General features: G+C 36.3%; 1 protein-coding gene across 1 annotated transcript; it reads right to left on the reverse strand.

Moving 5' to 3' along the window:
* Positions 1-17,170: 17,170 nt before the first annotated feature.
* On the reverse strand, positions 17,171-18,013 carry LOC149153867 (uncharacterized). Its single transcript, XM_089443954.1, has one exon. The coding sequence runs from the start codon at positions 18,011-18,013 to the stop codon at positions 17,171-17,173; it is 843 nt and encodes a 280-aa protein (XP_089300080.1).
* Positions 18,014-23,451: the final 5,438 nt, after the last annotated feature.

The raw sequence follows: 23,451 nt of genomic DNA on the forward strand, positions 1-23,451 counted from the left end.
TCACGATGAAGCTCATTGTTAGAGGCTTCATCCCAAAATGAAACCAAAGAAATTCAACAACAAGGGAAAACAAAAGACAATTGCAACCACTCAACAGGATTTGGGATCTAATTTGGGTGACAAAACTAAAATTACAGCCATGGGTATGAAAGGAAAAGAATCCATTGCTAGCACTAGTACTTCAAATTTACACAATGAAACTCCAAATGAAAATAAGAGGATAGAACTTTTTTACATAAGGGTGATCTCAAAACATAGAAAAATTGATACTCTTTTCGACAGTGGCTCTCAAGTCAATCTTATCTCTGAAAACATTGTCAAAATTTTGAACTTGGAAACCATTCCACATCATAAACCATATCCACTTGGATGGGTGTGTGACAATGCACAATTGTAGGTAACTAGAAAGTGTAAACTCAAATTCTCCATTACTACAAATTTCATGGATGAAGTGGAGCTTGATGTTGTGCCATTAGACATATGTGGTATAATTTTGGGCGGCCCGTATCTCTATGACAGAAAAGCTATCTTCCATAGACTTGAAAACAAATACCGTTTGTTCAAAGATGGAGTAGAATATATTGTGAGAGCTCCTAGCAAGAAACTAAATCTTTCACTTGTTAATGTTGGGCAGATAAAAAGACTAGTGAATTCAAGCAAGAATTTTGTGTTTCTAATGATCAAACCCAAGAATGATGTTGACAATGGAGCTTTTCAAGGTTGTGATTCAAGATTGAAATCTAAATTGGTTGATGTTGTTAACCAATATTATGAGAAGTTTCGAGAACCAAAAGGATTGTCTCCCAAGAGAGGAATCCAACATGAGATATAGTTGTAGCAAGATAGTCCTCTTCCTAACATTGGCATGTAAAGGATGTCAATGATGGAAAGTGCATAAATTAAAAAGAAAATTCAAGAGTTGTCGGATAAAGGGATCATCAGGTCATCTTCTTCGCCATGTGGTTCACCTATTGTTTTGGTATCAAAGAAGGATGGAACATGGCTCATGTGTGTGGACTTCCGTGCATTGAACAAGATTACGGTAAAGAACCGTTACCCACTGCCCATAATAGATAATTTACTTGATAAATTAAAAGATGCAAAGTATTTTACTAAGTTGGACTTAAGGAGTGGCTACCATCAAATTAGAATTGTTGAATGAGACATTTGGAAGACAACATTCAAAACAAAACAAGGTTTGTTTGAATGGCTAGTTATGCCTTTTGGTTTATGTAATGCTCTTGCTACCTTCATGTGTGTGATGAATGATGTGTTGAGGCCATTTCTTGATGAGTTTTTTATAGTCTACTTAGATGACATCTTAATTTTCAGTAAATCTTGTGATGAACATGTCATGCATGTGAGAAAAGTACTTGATGTCTTAAAGAAAGAACAATTGTATTTAAAGATGTCAAAGTGTGAGTTTGGAAAAACTTCTTTAGTTTACTTGGGTCATATTGTTGGAGGAGGTGAGTTGAAAATAGATCCCTCCAAGGTTGATGTCATTTTGAATTGGCCAAGGCCCAAGACAGTTACTGAGGTAAGAAGTTTTTTGGGAGCAGCCCAATATTGGAGGAAATTTATTGCTAACTTTTCTTCTATAGCAGCTCCTTTGCATGCATTGACAAGTGTGAAAAAGGTTTTTCAGTGGGGAGGCAAACAACAAAAGGCATTTGATGCATTGAAGGAAAATATCAGTTCAGCTCCAGTACTTGCACTTCCAGACTTGAGACAGTCATTTGAGATCCAGACTAATGCTAGTGACTACGCCATGGGTGCAGTCCTCATGCAACATGGTAAGCCTATCTGTTTTCATTCGGAAACTTTCAATGGTGCAGTAATTAGTTATCCTACATATGACAAGGAATTGTATGCATTGGTTCAAAGTGTGGAAAAATGGAAACACTACTTGATGGGTAAGGAAACAATCATTCACACTGATCGTCAGCTATTGCAATACTTGCAATCTCAATCAAAGTTGCAGCAATCAAGGCACTTTCGATGGATGGGTTTTCTTCAACAATTCCACTCGGTAATAAGGTATAAGAAATGTATCTACAATAAAGTTGTTAATATTCTTTCTATGCCTATTATTAGTGCAACTACTTTACTCAAGCATAGCTATGTTTTGCATGAAAGTTATATTGAGTAATATGCATTAGATAATGACTTCAGGATGTTTATGCAAGCTCGAGTCAAGGTAACCAAGTAAAGGAATTGGATTATCATTTGCATGATAACTTGTTGTACCATCTTGGCAAGCTTTGTATTCCATAGGGAGAAAGATTCAACATCATAAGAGAGGCACATACTTCTCTTATTGTTGGTCATTTCGGTGTAAGTAAGATGGTGGCACATCTACAGAGGTATTGTTATTGGCTTCGTATGCTTGAAAGTGTGTCACATTTTATTAAAGGATGTTCATTATGTGTAGTTAGTAAGCTTAGCAATAAGAAGTTAGGATTGTACACACCACTTCCGGTTCCTTCAAGACCATGGGAGAGTGTTTCTATGGATTTTGTAGGAGGTCTTCCATTGTCAAAAAGAGGTCATGATTATTTGTAGGTAGTTATGGATAGGTTCAGCAAAATGTGTATTTTGATGCCATGTAAAAAGCAAATTACAATTGAACAAAATGCTCAGTTATTCTTTCAGAATGTATGGGTGCATTTTGGATTTCCCACATCCATTGTTAGTGATCGAGATTCTCGCTTTGTTGGGAATTTTTGGTTAAGATTGTGGGGATTCATGGACACCAAACTGAAAAAGAGTACAACATTTCATCCGCAAACAAATGGTCAAACAGAGGTGGTGAACATGACAGTGATACATCTTCTTCGTGGGTATTGCAGCAAGCATCCTAAGTTGTGGGATGAATATTTGCACTACATTCAACATGCTTACAACCGAGCCAGACACTCTTCAACTCAAACATCACCGTTTGAAGCATGTTTGGGATACTTGTCTAAGTCTCCTTTAGATTTTATTTTTGGGAAAGATGTTGCTATTGATGGTCATAGTCACATAGACAAAGCAAGAAGGTTCATTGAACAAATCCAATTGGTACACCAAAGAGTTCAAGAACACCTTGAAAAGAGCCAAGGCAAGTACAAAGCAAGGCACAACAACCATTGTGTAGATCACAAGTTCCAAGTCGATGACAAAGTTTGGCTTCACATTAGCAATGAGAGGCTCCAAGGAGAAGGTAAAAATTGAAACCAAATAGATATGGTCCATTCAGAATTTTGGAAAAGATTGGTAACAATGCCTTTAGGTTGGATTTACCTTCATATATGCAAATTTATGTTGTTGTTAATGTTGAAAACTTAAGGTTGTATGAACCTCCTTTAATTAAAGATCAAGGAGGAAATTTCCAAATTCCTTCCATAGAGGATTTTTCTCCTTAATACCTTGATGAAGTACAACAAGACACCATTCTTGACAGAAGAACAAGGTCTTCAAAAGAAGGGAATGTGGATTACCTTCGAGTGGGGCTCAAGGGAACAAATCCTTCAAAGGCCAAATGGATTGAGATTGGAAAGGTGAGAGAAATGTACCCTCACCTACTAGACAACTGAAAGTGATCTTTTGGGGTCCAAAAGGCTTTCGGCGGGGATGAATGATTAGGTGCTCAAAAAATAGCTCAAAATTCAAAGTTTTCAGATTGGTGTGGAACCTAGACGACCGCGAAGTGCTCGTCATCCTAAATCTGGCGCATCTCATTTCGCATGAAACGGACACCATATGCTCCCAGAAACATGTCTTTTTCACTTTCCCAAACATGCGAATTAAAAAAAAATGACAGCCTAATCAGCAGTCTGTACTGCTGACGTGGTGCTGACTGGGAAGGTGTATGTGGCAGGTTGAATGGTCAAAATACCTTAGCGAATCACGTCATGCCAAGTGGCACATCCTCATGGTGCAATGTGGCGTCATTTTATTGGGTGGTTGATGGCCAACCATGCGTTGACAGGTGGCCCAGCCGGAGGCCACCACATGGCAGCCTGGGAGGGCACCAAAATTTTGGGTTGAGTCCGGGCAGAGCCAGCGGGGGTCAAACCCGCGACCACATATCATAATCCCAAGTTTCATACCAACGTGCCATACGAATTAGTTCTTAACATACAATGGCCTCGGCACATAGTTAAAGTCTAAGACCGCGCCATTCGGGGGAGAGGGCCAGCCCATGGTCGCCACACCACCATATGACCAACAACTATGCGGTGCGGGGATTCGACTGACAGGGGTGGGCCATTGGCCTTAACCCCGGGCACGTGGCCCCCCATATGGCCACGATTTTCATAACATAGGTGTTAGCGAACATTTAAAGTGTCCAATAATTTCGCCCAGTTTTTGGCGAAATTGTCGCTCCCGTAGCGCATTTTGGGGCAAATTTGTAGGATGGTGCCGGATTTTGGGGAATTTGTGGTGTGATTAACAGAAGATTGGGAAAGACCATAATTTAATTAATTTTTTTTTTCTCAATTTTTGACCAAATCAAGAGCAGAAAGAGGCTATGAAGGCATTTTTGGGCATTCTAGAGCCATTGGAATAAGTTTCAAAGCTTTCAGAGCATTGTAAACTGATATATTCACACTTTTGAGCATAATAAAGAGGGCCAAGCCTTTGGAAGTTGGACCAAGGAGACATAGCCCAGGAGGGGTGAACTTCTTCATCATGTGTTGTTGTGATATTGTTTATGGTGATGTTTATTTATGTAATATGCTATTGTTCATTCATTTGTTTATGTTAATTTACACATGAAAATTATACAAAAACACTAAAAAAGCCATGTTCAAACTTGCAAATAATTTCATAAATCCTCAAGCATATTTAATAGAATTTGAAAATGAATTTTAGCACAACAAAACTAATTTCTCAATGAGATCATATATACACATTCCATGCTTAGCATGGAAGGAATTATATGCATCCTTCATCTTGAGCAACACACTGATAAAATATTTAAGTATATTTTTTCATTTATTTTATATAATATACATAATTGACATTGAAATATTTTATTTACCAGCGTATATCCATCTTAAACTTAGATATATTAAAGGCAAGTGGAATCAAACCTTTTGGGATCTAAACATCTTTTAAAGTGCAAAACTTGAAAAAATGTTTGCACTGAAAGTGCTTGATACATATGAGCTTAAGATGGATCTCTCTATGTGTGTGTGTGTGTGCATGGGCGCCATGTGTAATTCTTTGTCATTGTACAACTCATTGATTTTGCAAAATACACTAATATATAGATAATTGACAATAATATATTTTATTTAACATGGTCATTGAAATATTTTTCACATAGTCCACATCAAAATGTTTTTTTTTTTTTATTATGTATATTTTTAAATAAATGTCTCCCTCTATTGGAAAGTAAAAAACATATATCCATGTAATAGAATCTCCATCTCTTTCTTTCTCCCCGTATATATGTATGTATTAATTGGGCTTATCCTCATTGGAATTCTCACCACCTAGGTTCAATTCCCACAAGTGACATGATTTTTACACCATCGACAATATACATACATTCGTACTTGTAAAAAATATATGTATATATTGATTTTTTGTATTTTGTTTTTTAATTCTATATATGTATATGTACAATATAAGTGGGCATTATTATTTTATGACATTAACATTGATATTCAAATTATTTTTTTAATCATAACTACTTCCACTATTACATGAGGTTCAACTATTTCATAAATGCCACAACCGCAATTGTTCACCAAACCACTCGAGGTAAGATACTTTGACTTTTATTAAAGGACATGGCGTGGCCTTTGATCCACTTACATGTGCAGTAGAAAATTAAGGAATTATACATCTTGTTCACACTAAAAAAGTAAAACTATAAGAAGATTTATACTTTGAATTTATATATCTTTCAATATAAAGTTGATATAAATTTATGTTACTTATATCGAAATTGAAATATTGTAGAAATTTATTGTAGATTCAAACTGCTAATTGTAATATGCTAAAACAATAGACTTAAATCTACTATACTCATCAGTGGAAACAATTAAACGATTGCGAAATCATGAAGCCTATAAGAGAATGAATTCAATCAACACATTACACAATGATTTCCCGGTGAAAGCCATGACTAAAAACCCTAGTAATTTGTATATTGCATTAGTAAGAAAATATGAGAAGATTACAATATTTTTCTCAAGCCCGTGCAACCTCTGCACTATCTCTACCTGTCTCACTACTTCTTAGGCTGACTTTGGCCAACACTTAGCCAATTTCCTAGCCTTCCAAGCTCCTACTTCCTTGCGTTGTTCCCTTGGGAATTAGCTCCTATTTAATTGACAAATTCCACAATTACGAATTGCGCAATCCTCATAGGTGTTCCTATGATTGCATGCATCATCAGTTTAATTTAGATGATTTTGCAATTGATAGTACACTGTCCTTGAACTCCAACCTCAACTAGGTCTTTCTCTAATCTGACATGCATGAGTTAATTATGAGCGAATCTTCAGTTTATTTGTTGATCGATGTAGACAACATCACACTGCACTTTAGGCAGCACCCCATTGTTTGACAAGAAACATGCCACTACTACTGTAGTTCACCCCACTACTGCAGGTTACACCCCAATACTGTAGGAAACACCCTTCTATTGTAGGTTGCATCCGACTACTGTAGGCAACACCCCACCACTGTAGGTTGCACCCCACTACTGGACCTACCACTAATTCTTCCATCAGATGGAACTATTTTAACTGACTTTAACTCAGTTAAACTAGATTAAATAATTACAACTCAAAATAAACTCAACTAGTGCTCCTAATTGCAGGAGACACTCTACATGACTCTAGTTAGACCCTCAACTTGAATTAATTGAGCTAACTAGGTCAAATTAACTTAGTTAACTAATACAAGTTGTCATGAGATGTGGAATTGCAATTTATTCCCAATTTAATTCAAGGACAAAATTAAATTAATATTTTCTTGATGTTATTTTTAACATTTCTTGTTGTTATTTCAACACTCCCTCTCAACAAGAAAGGGATTCACATCTATCCCAATCCAGTACCTTTGTAATGTTCTGCATGCAACTCTTGTCATTGTTGTTATTACTACTACAACATCTGCAACCAGAAAGAATCCAAACAAAATAAATTGAATCAATCGTGTCTGCAACTGTCTACTGGGAAAAAAAAGGTGTTGTTGTTGACTCTACTATTTAGCCTCCTGCTTTGCATTCCTCAGTATCTGTCTAACATTGATCCTCCTGTTACTGAATATTGTGGCCCCCCATAGCGAGGTAATGATCTATGAGACAAAAAACACCTCAATGGATCCTGCCCATTTTTTAAAACTCTTGGAATAAGGTTTCATATTGCCCCACCTCACACCTGGAGGTATGGCTGCATGTGCTCCTTCTGCCCACTTGGCTCGAAATATCTCCCTATTGGTGGTCTCTGCTTGAGTGGATGTCTCCACTTGGTCTCCTCTCTGTTTCTCCAATTGTGGCTGCTCCACAACTTGTTGAGGCTACTTCTAAGGCTGCACGTTGAGAGATCTAACATGCTCCCTCTCAACAAGATAAACCAATAAGAATTAAAACATTATAAAGAAATAAAATTAAAATTTATTTTAAAAAATATTGAAAAAAAAAACAATTTTTTTATTATTATAAAAAATAAATAAATAAATACAAAATGTTTAAAAAATTGGAAAAAATATAAAATTTAAACATTATTTAAAATTTAAGAATAAGAAAATAAACAAATTGCAAGAAAAAAATTGAACAAATTAGAAAAAAAAACATTTTAAAATATAAATTAATAAAAAATTAATATATAATATATAATATATTTGTTAAAAAATTAAAAGATTTGAAAAAAATAAAAAAAAATTACGGGTTGATTCGGCACCCTCAGCCTTTCACCAAAGGGTCGTGGTCTAAGGCGATAGGAGCGACACTCTACTCTTTTTGTCTTGGCTTGTGGCCCTTTGTCGATGGCCGAGGGTGGTGCATCGATTTTGGGAATCAACGACCTTCCAATAAGCCATGAATCGAAGTGCCACTCCAGGTTGTCGCTAAAGGGCCGTGACAACGGGGTGGGGACCCATTTTATTTTTTATTTTTTTTCATTTTTTAATTTTAATTTTATTATTTTTTAATGTGGGTTGTCACGGCCCTTTAGCGACAACCTGGAGTGGCACTTCGATTCATGGCTTGTTGGAAGGTCGTTGATTCCCAAAATCGATGCACCACCCTACACCACTCATTCAATTTTATTTATGACTCTTATGCATAATTTAACATTAAGAATTCAATTTTTGTTATTTTTTATTATTATTTAAATTTATTTATTTGTGAGATGATTGGTTGAGGCTTTATTATGGGTTGTTTAGTAACTTCCATTTCCATTAGTTACTAATTTATTGTTTTATTTATTTTTATTTTTATTTTTTAGTTATAATTTTTTCAATTTAAAATGACTTATTATTATATTAAAAACATATTTTAATAAATTTAATTATAAACAATTATATATATTAAGAAAAATAAAACACACACATAGATATATGAATGTTAATATAAACAATATTAGTTAATAGTATTTCTTAATTTTTGGTGATGACATTAACAATGCAATATTTTATTAGTTGTTTTATTTTTTGTGATGAAATCTATGTCTTTATTAATTTTTTGTTTAATTAAGCTATATTTAAGCTAAGCTGCAAGTACTAGCTAATATGTAACCCTTATTTATTATACCTGCATGGTATTACACATTCAATTTTGTTTTGACTTGGTATTAGTTTGTTTTTGACCAAAAAAATTATGTAGCTTATCCATAGTTTAACATTGAGAATTCAATTTTTGTTATTTTTTATTATTATTTAAATTCATTTTTTTGTAAGTTGATTGGTTGAGGTGTTATTATGGACTCTTTAGTAACTTGTTACTAATTTTTTGTTTATAGTTTTATTTCTTTTTTATTTAGATTTTTTTTTTCATATATATATATATTTCAATTTAAAATGACCTAATATTATATTAATAAATTTAATTATAAATAATGAAATATATTAATAAAAAATAAAACACATAAATATATATTAAAACAAATATATATATATTAAACTATATATATGTTAATATAAACAATATTAGTTGGTTTTGAAAAGAGAATCCATAAGGTTAATTGAATTTAAGAAATGTGGAATAACTTATTCGGAGTTAACCCAACGTTTTAGACTTTTGAGAAGATTGGTGTGAGTTAGGGCTAGGAAAATTTAGGGTTATATATAATAATTAGAGTGGAGAATATTATTTGTGAAAAGTTATGAAAATAATTATATTGTGAGGTGAAGATTAATTAAAGATTTATTATTATTTTATAATACATTTAATAATTATTTATTAATTTTATAATATCTTTTTTAAGAATAACTTTTTTATAATTTTAAATATTTAGGTAAATTAATTATGTTACGAGTTGAAATAATTAATTTAAAAGTTCTTATTATTACAAGTAAATATGACTAGAATTATTTCTTTAATAATAAGAGAATTTAAATTAATCTTTTTTAGACAATTTTTAATTTTCTTTAGAGATTCTCGATTTGTTATCATGAGAAGTATGATTTATTAAGGGTTTCCAAGTATGTTAAGGATTTCATTGGTGATGACTTTCAATAATATAATGTTTTATTAGTTATGTTATTTTTGTGATGAAATTTTTGTTTTTATTATTTTTTAGTTTAATTAAGCTATATTTAAGCTAAGCGGTAGGTACTAGCTATTATGTAGCCCTTGTTAAATTTTAATTTTGATTTTGTTTTTTGAGAAATGACAACAAGAAATTCTAATTTAATTTGTCCTTGATTTAAACTGTGAATTAAAATATAATTTTTTTCTCATAGCAATTTGAAAATAATTAATTATGTTTAATTAACTTAATTAATTTAGGAAATTCGAATTGGAAGTCTTTTAGAAAACATGTATATGTTCTCCCTAACTTATAGGAGTTAATGATGAGTTATGAATGAGTTGTAATTAGTTAACTCAGTTTATTGAGTAAAGTCCAATTAAATTAGTTCCAATCAGTTTCAGGAACTAATAGTGAGTAAACAGTCAGTTGGGACACTAGTGACCTAATTAGTGCTACTCTAGTTAACTAAAGGTTCGACCATCAGAAACTCATGCATGTCGATTTTGAGAAAGACCGAATTGAAACTAGAGTGCAAGGACAGTGTACTAATTATTTTAGATTTTTCTAAGTTGCACTAATAGTGCATGCATTCAAGAATCGATCCTTGAGGGATTGTGCTATTTTTAGAGGTTTTATTTCCCTTTAAATACAAGTTATCATTCATAGGAATTACACATTGGAATATAGACTTGGAGAGGGTCCTGTGCTTGCTTATGAGTTGGAGATTGAATTTGTTGAGTGCTGGGATTGTTCTTGAGAGGACAAGCATTGTAATTTCATCTTGATTTTCCGGATTAATACAAAACAGATACTGGGGTTTTGAGTTGTGGCTTTCCCCAAATATTTATTGTGTTATGTGCCTTTGATTCTCTTCCTCTATTGATTATTGTTTGCTCGATGTTTATGGGCTTCCACTGTAAAGAGTAGAAGTAGATTATTGTCTCTTGTTTTAGTAGATGACACGAGCTTGTGAATCTACAGGTTTTTCTACATTTGTTATATAAATATATTTTAATGTTTTATGTTTTTTTTAAATGTTTGAATTTTCATCTTTTATGGGTTGTTTTTGGTTTTTTTCTTTATTTTTTATTTTATTTTATTTTTTATATCAATTTTTTTTAATTTATTTTTGTCATTTTAAATTAATAATTTATTTATTTATTTATTTTTGTAATGCTTGGCAGGTCCATCCATTTTCTATTATATATAAGGCAAATTTACACCACACAGATTTACTTGGTGGCCTCAACTCGCCCCGAAGGGAAACCGAGTCAGTTGGCCACTTGTCTGCATTATACGCCATTCCTAAAAAAAATTGCTTCTGTCTTTCTAGAAAGGATAAATAGGTCTCAGTCTCATGTCCAAATACTATATAACTTTTGGGATAAACAACAAGAAATTTAAATGTTATTCGCATAAACTAAGCATAGAGGAACTAATCCTTCTTGACATTCTGCTCCTCGGAGTCTGAGGCAACAGGAGCGGGATCTTCAGCAGTTGCCTTTGGCATACCAAACAGCTCCATGATGTAGGGAATGTGTCAGTCGATATGATCCATTTCGATATCTTGTTTGTGAAACTAAAAGAGGATTTTCTCCATGTCTTTTTTGTAATTGGGCAGGCCCTACAGTGTGACTTCCATCCCCATAGAGATTTGTTCCATTGCTTTACCAAGCAAACTTTTCATCAAGAAATACAAGTATAGGGTATGTTTGAATTGTGTGATTCTACCTCTTGTGTTCCCTGGGTTAGGAACCATCGTCCTCCGAATTTCAATCTCGTCGTCTGGTTCCCTCTCCTATTTTATCTTTTCTTCCTAGTCATAAATTAGCTTTCAAATACCTTCGTTAGTTTCATGCCTATAAGTCATAGTTGCTTCTGCTATGAGGTACTCAACAGGCTTGCGTCCCTTGCGCCCTTCCATTAGGTTGGGTCTCTTGGTTGCCTGAGGAGCCAAACCCCTGTTTCCACGACCATGCCCGCATTTCTCTGGAGCCATGTCATGTTCATTGATGCCATATAGACATTCAAACACCATTAGATCCCTGATTCCATTCACTTCAATCCATCTCGACTGGTCATACCTTGTTTTAATGCGTTGCCTGGCCTATGGCGGGTTAAGGAATCCCTGAGGCCATAGGTGGCCCGGTTTATTGAGTTCCGAACTCAGGTCCCCAGTCTCTTCCCCATGCCGCTCCCCCTTACCGTGGCTTAGTTGCTAGTCACTCTCCTGCATTAGGAGCCAGGCTTTTAGGCCCATATGGACCTAGGCTTTACAATTACTGGCATACCTGCGTGCCCCTTCCTCAGATAGCAGCGTCCTATCATGGGAATGCTTGCCTCTTTACCAATTATACCCCCCAGGCTCCCTTTCTTGCTCGTTCTTCCGTGTAGGTGCACATGCCAAGGCTTTCTCAGCGAATTTCTGGCGTTGTTGGTGTCCCATCCCCCTACCCGCAGCTCTTGGTTACCTCTCTTGACTTCACTAAATCCCCCGGACATGACATGCTCGCTTTCCCCAATACCACCGGACTGGGCTAACAGGTATGGGCCTGTAGCTTGGCTCAACCTCATAATATCCATTCCATTGCCAAAGTTCTGTCTCAAAAGAAAAATGACTGACAGGCAAAGTCGGGCCATGGCCCTTCCTTTCCTCCCCTGGTTTCTTCCTAACTGAGCTACGCCCCATTGGGATGGCCCTTTTCCTCTCTCTTCCCCCTAGCAGAACCCCCACCAACGCATGAAATTACCGTAGGAATCCAACTAGAGCTTATAAATTGACCAAGAGCGAGACCATACTACATACCAAAAAGTCGTCGCTAGCCCGCAAACACAGTTCCGCCTCCTATCTTCCGCTTTGAGTTTCCTTCCTCCTCCTCTGCAGAAATCGCTTACCCGACATGTTGAATACCTTCTCTGTCTCCACCACACTGCCTTATCTCTCCCTCTGCCACATTGCCTACCCACATCCCATGCATTCATGAGTGAGGACACCACACCCCCTGCCTTAAGCATGTGGGGGGCGGTTGTAATAAACACTTTGGTACTGACCATGTCAAATCCAGGTCTGTTGTCGCTGACACCACGTCTCATCCCGATCAAGAGTTTTTTTTTTTTTTTTTTTTCTAACATAATCGGTTGTTGTTTATATTCCAAAAAAAAGATTGAGGAGGCTAAGCTCTTGAATTACAAGGCATTATGCCCGGGAAGCAAAGTAGGAAAACACTACAAGGGAGACAAAATTCCTCTTTGCTCCTATCATTTCTGACTTTTTGAAAACCTGGACAAGTATAGATTCTAATGAACTGGAATAACAAGAAGCAAAATTTGCAATGCATGCTTAATCTATGCTAATATGGCCGATTTGGTGCACTGTAGATTCTTCAGGTTTGCTGTCGACTTCAGCGTTCCTTAGGCTTGAAGAGCTGGTGTTGGGAGCGTTTCTTTTCTCCATCATAAACTTCAGAATGTTGATGGATTCCTGGGCATGGTTGCATCTGTTGGAGAGATCGTTAAACTGTTCCTGAAGTGAAGAAACTCGATGGAGGAAAAGATTGATGTCAGCCTCATGCTTCTCGCTAGAGATCCGGGTATGAATGTCGATTTTAGCATCCAGAATCTTCTGGTGAGCACGGATTTGTTCCAGCTCTGCTTGCAGATCGGCGCAGTGGAGACAGTCTTCGCTTCTTGCCATTGCGAGAACACAAGCTATGAGGAGGGCTCTGCAAAGGTGTAGATCCGACGAGCCTGGGCGAAGTGAGCTTGGGGGATGAGAGAAGAAGAGAAGGGAAGGGGGTCGATGGTTCAGCGCAGAAGAGCAGGAAGCTACCAACGGGAGGAGCCAGGAAGAAGGGAAGATGCGGGAATGAGGGGAGGAGAGAGTGAATAAGAAGGCGGGATCGAACGAGGGGCAGATGGAGAGCAGAGAAGAAATCACGAGAAAAACACGGGGAGGGTCACGGGGGAGGAAAGGACTGGGCAGAGCAGCATGGGCGATGGGACTGAAATGAGAAAAGTGGATCGAGTTCAGAGATTCAGCTGAGTGGTCATGATTTTGATGGCTGACAAGGCGGATTTTTGCAGAGTTCAGGGCCTGACATTTCTTGAAGACGTTGCGGGAGTCTGAGCCAATTGATTTGCCACTGTCCATTCTGAGCATTGAAATGAATTTGATCAAGGTAGATAGTGTTGGGATTCGACAGAATTGCAGAGGAGATTGCCTATGGGTCTACTACATGCTCGATTGGCACAAATGTCAGCTTCCTTGTTAAGAGTTCGAAGAACATGGAAGAATCGAAGATCAGTCATTTGATGAGCGAGAGCTTGACACCGGTTGATGGCTTGTTGGAGAAGCACATTGGAGGCATTTCAGTTGTGGACCATAAGACTGATGATGGTTGCTGAGTCACCGAAGATCATTGCTTTGTTAATTCCCAGTTTTTGAAGTTGGATGAGCCCTTGATAAAGAGCTAGAGCTTCTGCCCTATTGTTGGAGAGAGGGCTGAGCCCCCATTCATAAGTGATTCTGATATCTCTGTTAGTACTGTAGATGACTCCACCTGCCCCTGTTGTTCCAGGGTTAGATTTGGAGGCTCCATCGAAGAAGAGATAGTGGGAGTTGCTATTGCTGAGCCAAGTTGAGAACTCCTCTTCTTTCAATCTTACTTTCCACCTATGTTTAGAAGTGTTGAGCTGGCTGCTGATGTTACTTCCACTCTGGTTGCTATTGCTTTTATCCAACAAAGAACCTATGAAGTTCCTTTCTTCAACACAGAGACCAGTGATATCAATTTGCTTCTGATTTTTAGCTGAGATGGTTTCTAAAGTAAGACTCTTTGCCTTGTTACAAAGCTTCCTTGTGATGGTTTCTTTATCTTTGAACACCATGCGGTTTCTTGCCAACCAAATGTTCCACAGGAGGGAGTAGGGAAGAGTATCCCAAACCCTTTTGACTATGTTGTTCTTCTTTTGTTGCCATGGGTAGCTCTTCTTCCAAAGGTGCAAAACTTCTCCAATGGAGTTATGGGGATCCCAGGGGAGAAGGTCGTTGAAGGATATTTCTCTCCAACAGGAAGTGGCGAAGGGGCAGGCAATAAAGAGATGTTGGATGGATTCTTCAGCAGCTTGGCAGTTTGGGCATCGGGAGGGACCAATTATGCCTCTTTTTTTCAAGTTGTCAGAAGTGAGGATTTTCCCTTTTAGGAGAGCCCAAATGAAGAATTTAATTTTTGGGATGGCCTCAGACTTCCAAACAGTTTTCCAATGATTCCAAATGGGCGTGGGGTGTTCGCTATTACAGATATACTGATGGGCAGCTTGAATTGTGTAATTGGACCCCGAAGGATCCCATCGAAAGCTGTCGATATCATTTTTTTTAATAGGAGCGATGCTATGGAGGTGAGCTTGGAGAATAGCGAAACTCGCCTTGAGGTCTATGGGAATGGCTGGAAAAGTCCATCCCTTCCAAATCTGAGATTGGGTATCCCATTGGGAGATCTGATCCAAATAATGAAGCCCTATGTTGTCAAAGAAGGAGAGAATTTGATCAGTTCCAAGTTGGCTGATGATAGGCTGCTGTCCCATAATTTTGTCTACTCCGATTTTGATATTGGTGCCGCCCCTAGGAACTTTAGAGATGTTTTGGGCCAGAAAGGGGATTGCTTTCTTGCACAATCTCCAGATTTTGGAGCAACCTCTGTTGGGGATATCACTGTCCAAAAGGTGTTGTCTTGGAAAGTTTAGATATTTGGCCTCCAACACTCTTTTCCACCAAGCTGAATGGCCGCTGATGAATCTCCAAACGATCTTGCCACCAAAAGCCAGATTTAGGAACTTGGGAGATCTGATTCCTAGTCCTCCACGATCGTGGGTTTGAATGACCTACTTCCAACTAACAAGATTGAACTTCTTTTTTTCATTTTCCCCCCTTGCCAAAGGAAGTGGCGGAGAATGATTTCCATTTTATGATGGAAAATGGCAGGTGCTTGCAGAAGCGTAAATTGGTATAAGGGAAGAGAAGATAGACCTGTTTTCAGAAGAACAAGGTGACCTGCTGGATTGAGCCATGTGGAACCCCATTGCTGCACTTTCCTTTTCATTTTATCTATGATGGTATCCCACACTTCAGTTTTCAGAGGACCAGCACTCACTGGCATGCCCAGATAAGTGAAGTGCTCCCAATCTAATTTGCAAGGGACCCCAAAGGTGCTGGTGATGTTATGAAGGACTTGAGTTGTAGTGTTCCAGCCATAGATGCAACTTTTGAGTTGATTAACCATACCTCCTGAGTAGCTCATGTATTTGTCCAAGAGGGCTTTGAAGTGGCGGGCTATAATGTTGGAAGCTCCTCCTATTAACAAAGTATCATCAGCAAATTGAGAGTGATTTATGTTTTTGACCCCATTCTCGAATTTAATGCCAGTAATGAGACCGACCCTCCGATTGTGGTCCAAAGCTTTACTAAAGGATTCAGCCATCAAGATGAACAGATAAGGAGAGAGGGGGCAACCTTGTCTTAGCCCTCGAGAAGATTGGAAGGAAGGTCCAGGTCTGCCGTTAACAAGAGGAGAAATCCAAGGGCCAGAAATGCAAGCTTTGATGAGATCAAGGAAGGGCGCAACAAATCCCATTTTCTTTAGAACATCAATGAGGAAGGAATGCCTGACTCTGTCGAAGGCATTGGCCAGGTCTAATTTCAGAATAAAACCTTTTTCTTTTCTAGATTGGCTGGAATGAATAGCTTCTTGAACGAGGAGGATAGAGTCAGAGATTTGCCTATTGGCCAGGAATCCTCCTTGGTTTTCAGAGATGATCGAAGGGAGAAGAGGTTTGAGGCGAGTGGCAAGGATTTTGGTCAGGATTTTGTAAGAAGAATTGCAAAGAGAAATGGGTCGAAATCGGGAGAAAGATGAAGGATGGTTCTCTTTGGGAAGAAGGGCAAGATGGGTGGCATTGGTGAAACCTCCAATTTTGCCCTTACACTGAATCCATTTTATCATTTTGACTAGATCTTTTTTAATTGTTCCCCAGTAAGCTCTGTAGAAGCATATTGGGAAGCCATCTAGTCCAGGAGCTTTGTCCGGTTGGAGAGTCCAGATAGCTTCTCTTATTTCTTCTTCTTCAATCTCCTTGACCAAGCTATCATTTATTTCCTTGCTGATCCCAGTAGGGAGATATTGCAGCAAATCTGAATAATCTTCCTCCTCTTTCGTTTCTGTTAGGAGAGCGCTGTAATGATCTGAAGCTACCTTTCTAATAGCACCTTGAGTGGTTTGAAGATTTCCTTCTCCATCAATGATAGATGTAACATTGTTCCTAATTTTCCGAACCGTAGCCTACTTATGAAAGAAAGCAGAGTTTTTATCTCCTCCTTGCAGCCATAGCTGCCTAGATTTTATTCTCCATTTCTGCTCCTCCTCTCTATTGGCGCGATAAAGCTGGAAATAGAGTTCACTTTCACGGTCCTTGTCTTCCTACAGAAGTCCTCGTTCCTCTATTATGCTGTGAATGTTTTCCAATTTGGTTTTTATTTCTTGTTTTTCTTTCTCAGGCTCTGTGTAGCAGTTTTTTGCCCAATCCTTTAAGGCGTATTTAGTCCTTTTTAGCTTATTTTCCCATATGTACCCCGACGATCCTTCTATGTGCTGACACCAAGTGCTTTGAATGATTTCTTTGGCAGCTGGGATGCTGTTCCACAGGGGGCTGTATTTGAAGGGGATGGGCCCTAAGGGGCAGTGGGCTTCGAGGACAAGAGTAGTGGGATAGTGATCAGAAGCAGAGAAGGGAAGGATGGTGGCGTAGGTAGTAGAAAAGGAGGAGAGAAACGTGACATTCACCATAATTCTATCCAGCCTCTCCATGATATTGCCTTTGCCCAACCTGCGATTGCTCCAGGTGAACCTTCGATTTTTTGGGACAATGTCAATAAGATCGTGATCCTGCATGATGGTCTCCAACTGCGTTCTATAGGGATCTGGATTGAAGCAGCCTCCTCTTTTCTCATTTGAATGTAGAATGAGATTGAGGTCTCCCCCAAGAATAATACTGTTGTTTTCTTCTTCATCTATATTTGCTTTGAGGGCAGCCCAACACTGCTCTTTATCTCTATAATGGTTTGGTGCATAGATGTTATAAATGACTATCCTTTGGCTGTCTCTAATGTTCTCTAGAACGGTCTTTATCCAATGTTGGCTGACTGTGTCTGTTATGAGATTCCATATGCTGTGATTCCATAGGGTTGCGATTCCCCTGGAAGCGCCCCTTGATTCGCAAATGCTGCCATTGTACTGCTTTTGTTGACCAATGATTCCTTTCATTTCTTGTTGTCCTTGTTTTGTTTCTTGTACCAAAAGAATTCCAGGTTTCTCATGATTTATAAGATCTTTTAAGGCAACTATTTTGGAGGGGTGCCCTAGTCCCCTACTATTCCAGGAGAGAACTTTCATCATTGAGTATGAGGGGTACGGAGAGTTGCTCACCCTCCTTGCTCCTTGTGTACTGTTTCTTTTTCGTATTGTCCCAAGATATATGACTCTATGGGGTTCTGAGTGCCCATGGCGATATCCTTCTGAGCATTTTCATCTCTCTGCTGCTTGGCAGACTTCCTTCCTGGCCCATGCTTTTTTTGTGTGTCCAAAGCTGCTCCATGCTCTTTCGAAGTGCTCCTCCTGGTAAGTCTGGATGAGGAAGAGGAGGAGGATGGGGCGAGGGAAGGGAGGAGTTAGAGGGGGAAGAGGAGGAGGGAAAAGAAGGATTATGAATGGGAGGATCAGAGACAGGGGGTGTTTTGGAGATGGGGGCTGTCTTCTTTTTCTTGACTGTTTCCCATTGCTCATCCTGTGAAACATTCTCTACATCAACTAATTTAGTACAGCGGTTGGCAAAATGGCCATATTCGTGACATACCTTGCATTTGAACGGGATTTGTTCGTAGTCCAATTGCTGGATATGAGTCCAATCGTCCACTTTGAGCTTGATGGCCTCAGGAAGGCCTTTGCCTAGATCAACTTCTACGCATATGCGAGCACAAGCTTGCATATTATCTTTCGGCTCACTACGATCAATGAATCTTCCAACAACATTCCCGATAGCTCGAACCGATTCATCTCCCCAACAGTGGAGGGGAAGGTGAGGGAGCCTAACCCAAACTGGAACAACACTCGGAACATCCAACTCGGGATCGAAATCCGGAGTCCATTTGTTAAGGTATAGGCCTCTGGAGTCCATAAAATATGGTCCATTTCTGAAGATTAGATCTTTGTCTTCTCTTGACTCGAAATGGAAGGTGAAATACCCTTTCCCACAGAATCGAATGGAGATTTTGCCTTGAATTTTATCAGCCCAGTTTCGTTCTACCCATCTCTGCACTGTCTTCGGAGATGGCCAGAGACCAGTAAATTGTCCAATGAGACCTCGATCAGCTAAAGAAAGGGCGGCCATGCGAGGTAGAGCTGGAGGCAGATTGACTTCTTGCAGGACATCGAGCTTCTTCACAAACTTGGAGATTGCTGGGCGTGGTCATTGAGGAGGTAATGACTTAACCAGAGCAGAGAAGGCCTGCTGGGCAGCGGCCGCCTCCGGTGAAGCTTCCGGAGGGGCCATGGCTGAGAGCCGAAGGCCAAGGCAAGTTCAGAGACGGCTTGACCTAGCGAGAGCAGGGCGCACGTTTTTGAGTAAGTCAGTAGTTTCATTCGCCAATCGAGAGTGTTTCTTATTATTATTTAATGATTTAATTTAATTTTGTTTTGTTTATTTATTTATTTTTTTGTTGTAGGGGTTGTGTCAATGTTCGACTAGCAACGTGACCCCAATATGTGTCAATTTGATAGTTGATTTTTCAGTTTTTGTTACAATGAATCAAGCTCGCCTCTACTATGTAAATTTGATGGTTGTCTTTTAAGTTTTCATTGCAATGAGTCAAACATGCCGTGACTATGTGTCAATTTGATGGTTGATTTGTAAGTTTTCGTTGCAACGTGCCAAGTTGTCAAAGGCTAAGATTTTAAAAGAATTATATTTTTGGCATTTGCTATAATGACTTTGATTTATGTATTTAATTTAAAGTTTTTTTAGTCATGATATTTGATCTCGAAATATGTTGAAAATCTAACGTTTGTTATAGTCATGATATTTATTTTTAATTCCATGGCTGAAAAATGTAAATTTAAGGTTTTTCAGAGTCGTGATATTTTATCTTTGGAGTCATGATTTTTGGAGTCGTGATACTTTATTTTTAACGCTATTGTTAAAAAATGTCTGAGTTTGAGCAAAAACAAAAATGTTGATGCAACATCAACACCTTTTTATTTCCGGGTGTTTTTTCATGTTTATTGCATAAAGATTTTAGTTTTTAATGTCATTGTTAAACAAATGAAATTTTAACAAAAAAAAAACAAAGTGTTATACAACATCAAGTTGCATGAACACTTTTTGTTTTAGGGTGTTTTTTCATGTTTTTTGAAAAAAATGGTTTTTATTTCCATTAAAAAAAAGTTGAAAATTTACCAAAAAAACGTTGTTCCGGCATCAACACTTTTCGTTATTGGGTTTTTTTCATGTTTTTTGGGGTTTTTTTTTGCTAGAGTTCTCGTTTTGAGATTACAATTCTCATTAAGTTGGTAACTTTGTTAAAAGAGTTAATTTACTGTTGGCCGGTTTTGGGGCTCCAAACAACTCATGGTTTTGCTAAAGATATTCTTATGTAAGAAGCAATGTGTGTGTATTATAAACCAGTGTAGATTTATCTTAATTATGGATCTACCAAGTCTTGAGAGAGATCAAATCTTTTTTTTATGAAGAATCTTCGGCGAAAATCACATAGAAAAACTTATGTTGACGCGTTTTGAACCTTCAAGTGCGGTTCATCATCAGGACAAGTTGAATGAGCAGATCTCATTTAGCACATTAAATAGACAGGGCAGAAAATCCTTGACTCAACGGCTAAAAAATAACAGCTAGAAAATGATAACGGTTAGTTTGACCGAGATAAAGGGAAATTAATAATAATAATAATATTATTATTAAAAATATTTTCTTTTAAAATTAAAATTGATAATAAGTAAATCAAAATTAATACTTTTAAATATGTTGAAAAACTTAAAATGAATTAAATTATATAAAATGAATCACTTTTTAAAATTTTTAATAGTTAGTTATACATATCAAACCTATTATTATTAATATTTTCTTTTAAAATTAAAATTACTAATAAGAAAATCAATAAATTCAAATATGTTGAAAAAATAAAATGAATTAAATTAAAATTACTTTTTATAAAAAAAAAATTATAATTAGTTATAAACGTCAAACATGGTGTAAAAAAATAATTTATTTTTTATTTTTTATGTTTTACACCATGTTTGACGTTTATGACTAACTATAATTTTTTTTTATAAAAAGTAATTTTAATTTAATTCATTTTATTTTTTCAACATATTTGAATTTATTGATTTTCTTATTAGTAATTTTATTTTTAAAAGAAAATATTAATAATAATAATAATAATAATAGGTTTGATATGTATAACTAACTATTAAAATTTTAAAAAGTGATTCATTTTATATAATTTAATTCATTTTAATTTTTTCAACATATTTAAAATTATTAATTTTGATTTACTTATTATCAATTTTAATTTTAAAAGAAAATATTTTTAATAATAATATTATTATTATTATTAATTTCCCTTTATCTCGGTCAAACTAACCGTTATCATTTTCTAGCTGTTATTTTTTAGCCGTTGAGTCATGGATTCTCTGCCCTGTCTATTTAATGTGCTAAATGAGATCTGCTCATTCAACTTGTCCTGATGATGAACCGCACTGGAAGGTTCGAAACGCGTCGACATAAGTTTTTCTATGTGATTTTCGCCGAAGATTCTTCATAAAAATTGATATGGATCACAGAAGTCTCAGTTCAATAAGAGATCAAATCTCTTGAGGTGCAAACTTCTTTTAGAGTGAAAAGAGATTTTATCCCTCTCCATACATGGTAGAACTGGAATTAAGATGGATCTAGGTTGATTTAAAGTGAACGTTGAAACATTTTTAAACACATCTCCCTCAACATGAAAAGTGAAAAGTATAAAAAAAATTGCATCGAGGTGCTCTCAAGCTCATTATGAAAAAATATTGTAATTATTGAATTTAGGCTTCTATGATCCATATCAAGTTTTTTAAACATGTTTTCGGTAATAATCACATCAAGAATGCTTTTAACAACACGTTTCGAACCAACCAATATTGTAATGTCATGTCATGTCCCGTTATGTAAACAAAAATAATAAAATAATAAAAGTAAAAATAAAATAACCATGCGGTAAAATACAAATAATGTATTGACCCATGGTATTCATGTAGAGTATATCATGCTTAAAGGGGGAATGTCTCTTTAAAAGGGGGAAGACCAGACTAGATCCATTTTAACTATGGATATATTAAGCGTTGAGAGAGATCAAATATATTTTCACTCTAAAGGAAGTTTGCACCTCAAGAAACTTGATCACTCTCGACTCTTGCTAAATTCAAAGTTAAGCTAGATCTATGTTGGTTTACTTTCAATTACTTTATCTCTCTATATAAAGTTGATATAAAATTACGTTACTTAATATGGACTTTGAAATATTTTATTTATGGCTAACATTTTTTCGTTAATAAATATTTTTTGAGATACCACATATCAACTTTATGTTTAACATGAAATGAATTACATATCTCCTACATACTGAGGTGTAATATCTATATTATTTTAGTTTGCACATGTCAACTCCATATTGAATACATGACGAATTACATATCTCTTTCATATAAATGAAATTAGAGATTTTTCACTATGAATTACTTATCTCTTCATAAATAAAGATAATGTAAAATTAAGATGGATGTTAAAATATTTTATTTATGGCCAACATTGAAATATTATTATTATTATTAACGTTTATAGTTGATATTGATTTTTTTTCCATTATTAATATTTTTTAAATGCCATATATCAACTTCATATTTAAAAAAATAATAAAAAAAATTACACATCTCCCTCACAAAAGAAAGTGAAAATATAATAAATTTTTAATTTCAATTACTTTATCTAGAAAAAAATGATATAAAATTTGTTACATAATGTAGATATTGATATATTTTATTAATGGATGACACTGCAACATCTCCTCCAAACTCGGTTGTAGAGCGCGTTTAGGCACAACAATTATTATTATAACTTAAGGATATATTCAATTCCTTACAAGTCACATATATTATTAACTTAGTAAAAGTCATGGCATTTATAAACATACCCATAGAGGGGATCCCACCAATGAGGGTGTTTACCATTTTAAGGTTATCACAAGCAACCAAATGTCTCTTTAATGATTGAACTTGGGTGGGAAGAGTGCAAGAATTCCATTACACACACACGACCTTATTGTTTAGGGCAGTTCTACCTAAATGCTTCTCCACATTTTTTTGGCAAGGATCTTTACAATATTTATGATCATTTCCAATGCTAAGTATTTCCCTTTCATTGGGATAAGAGATTCCAGGAGGGCAATCCATGTGACACCCCTTTTATTTTCCCAATTTTGTGATGTAATTGAGAACTTATAATGTTGGGGTACCAACACTGATGGTATGAGTTAAAACTCTATGATGTGATGTATTATAATATAATATAATATAATAATATTATTAGCATATATAGTACTATAGTATACTAATGTTAGTAGCTTTATAATTAAACTATATAATAGTATGTTAGGTAA

This window comes from Pinus tabuliformis, chromosome 9, assembly GCF_031772625.1.
Source record: "Pinus tabuliformis cultivar Carrire ecotype Pingquan chromosome 9, CPIR1, whole genome shotgun sequence".
Lineage (NCBI taxonomy): Eukaryota > Viridiplantae > Streptophyta > Pinopsida > Pinales > Pinaceae > Pinus > Pinus tabuliformis.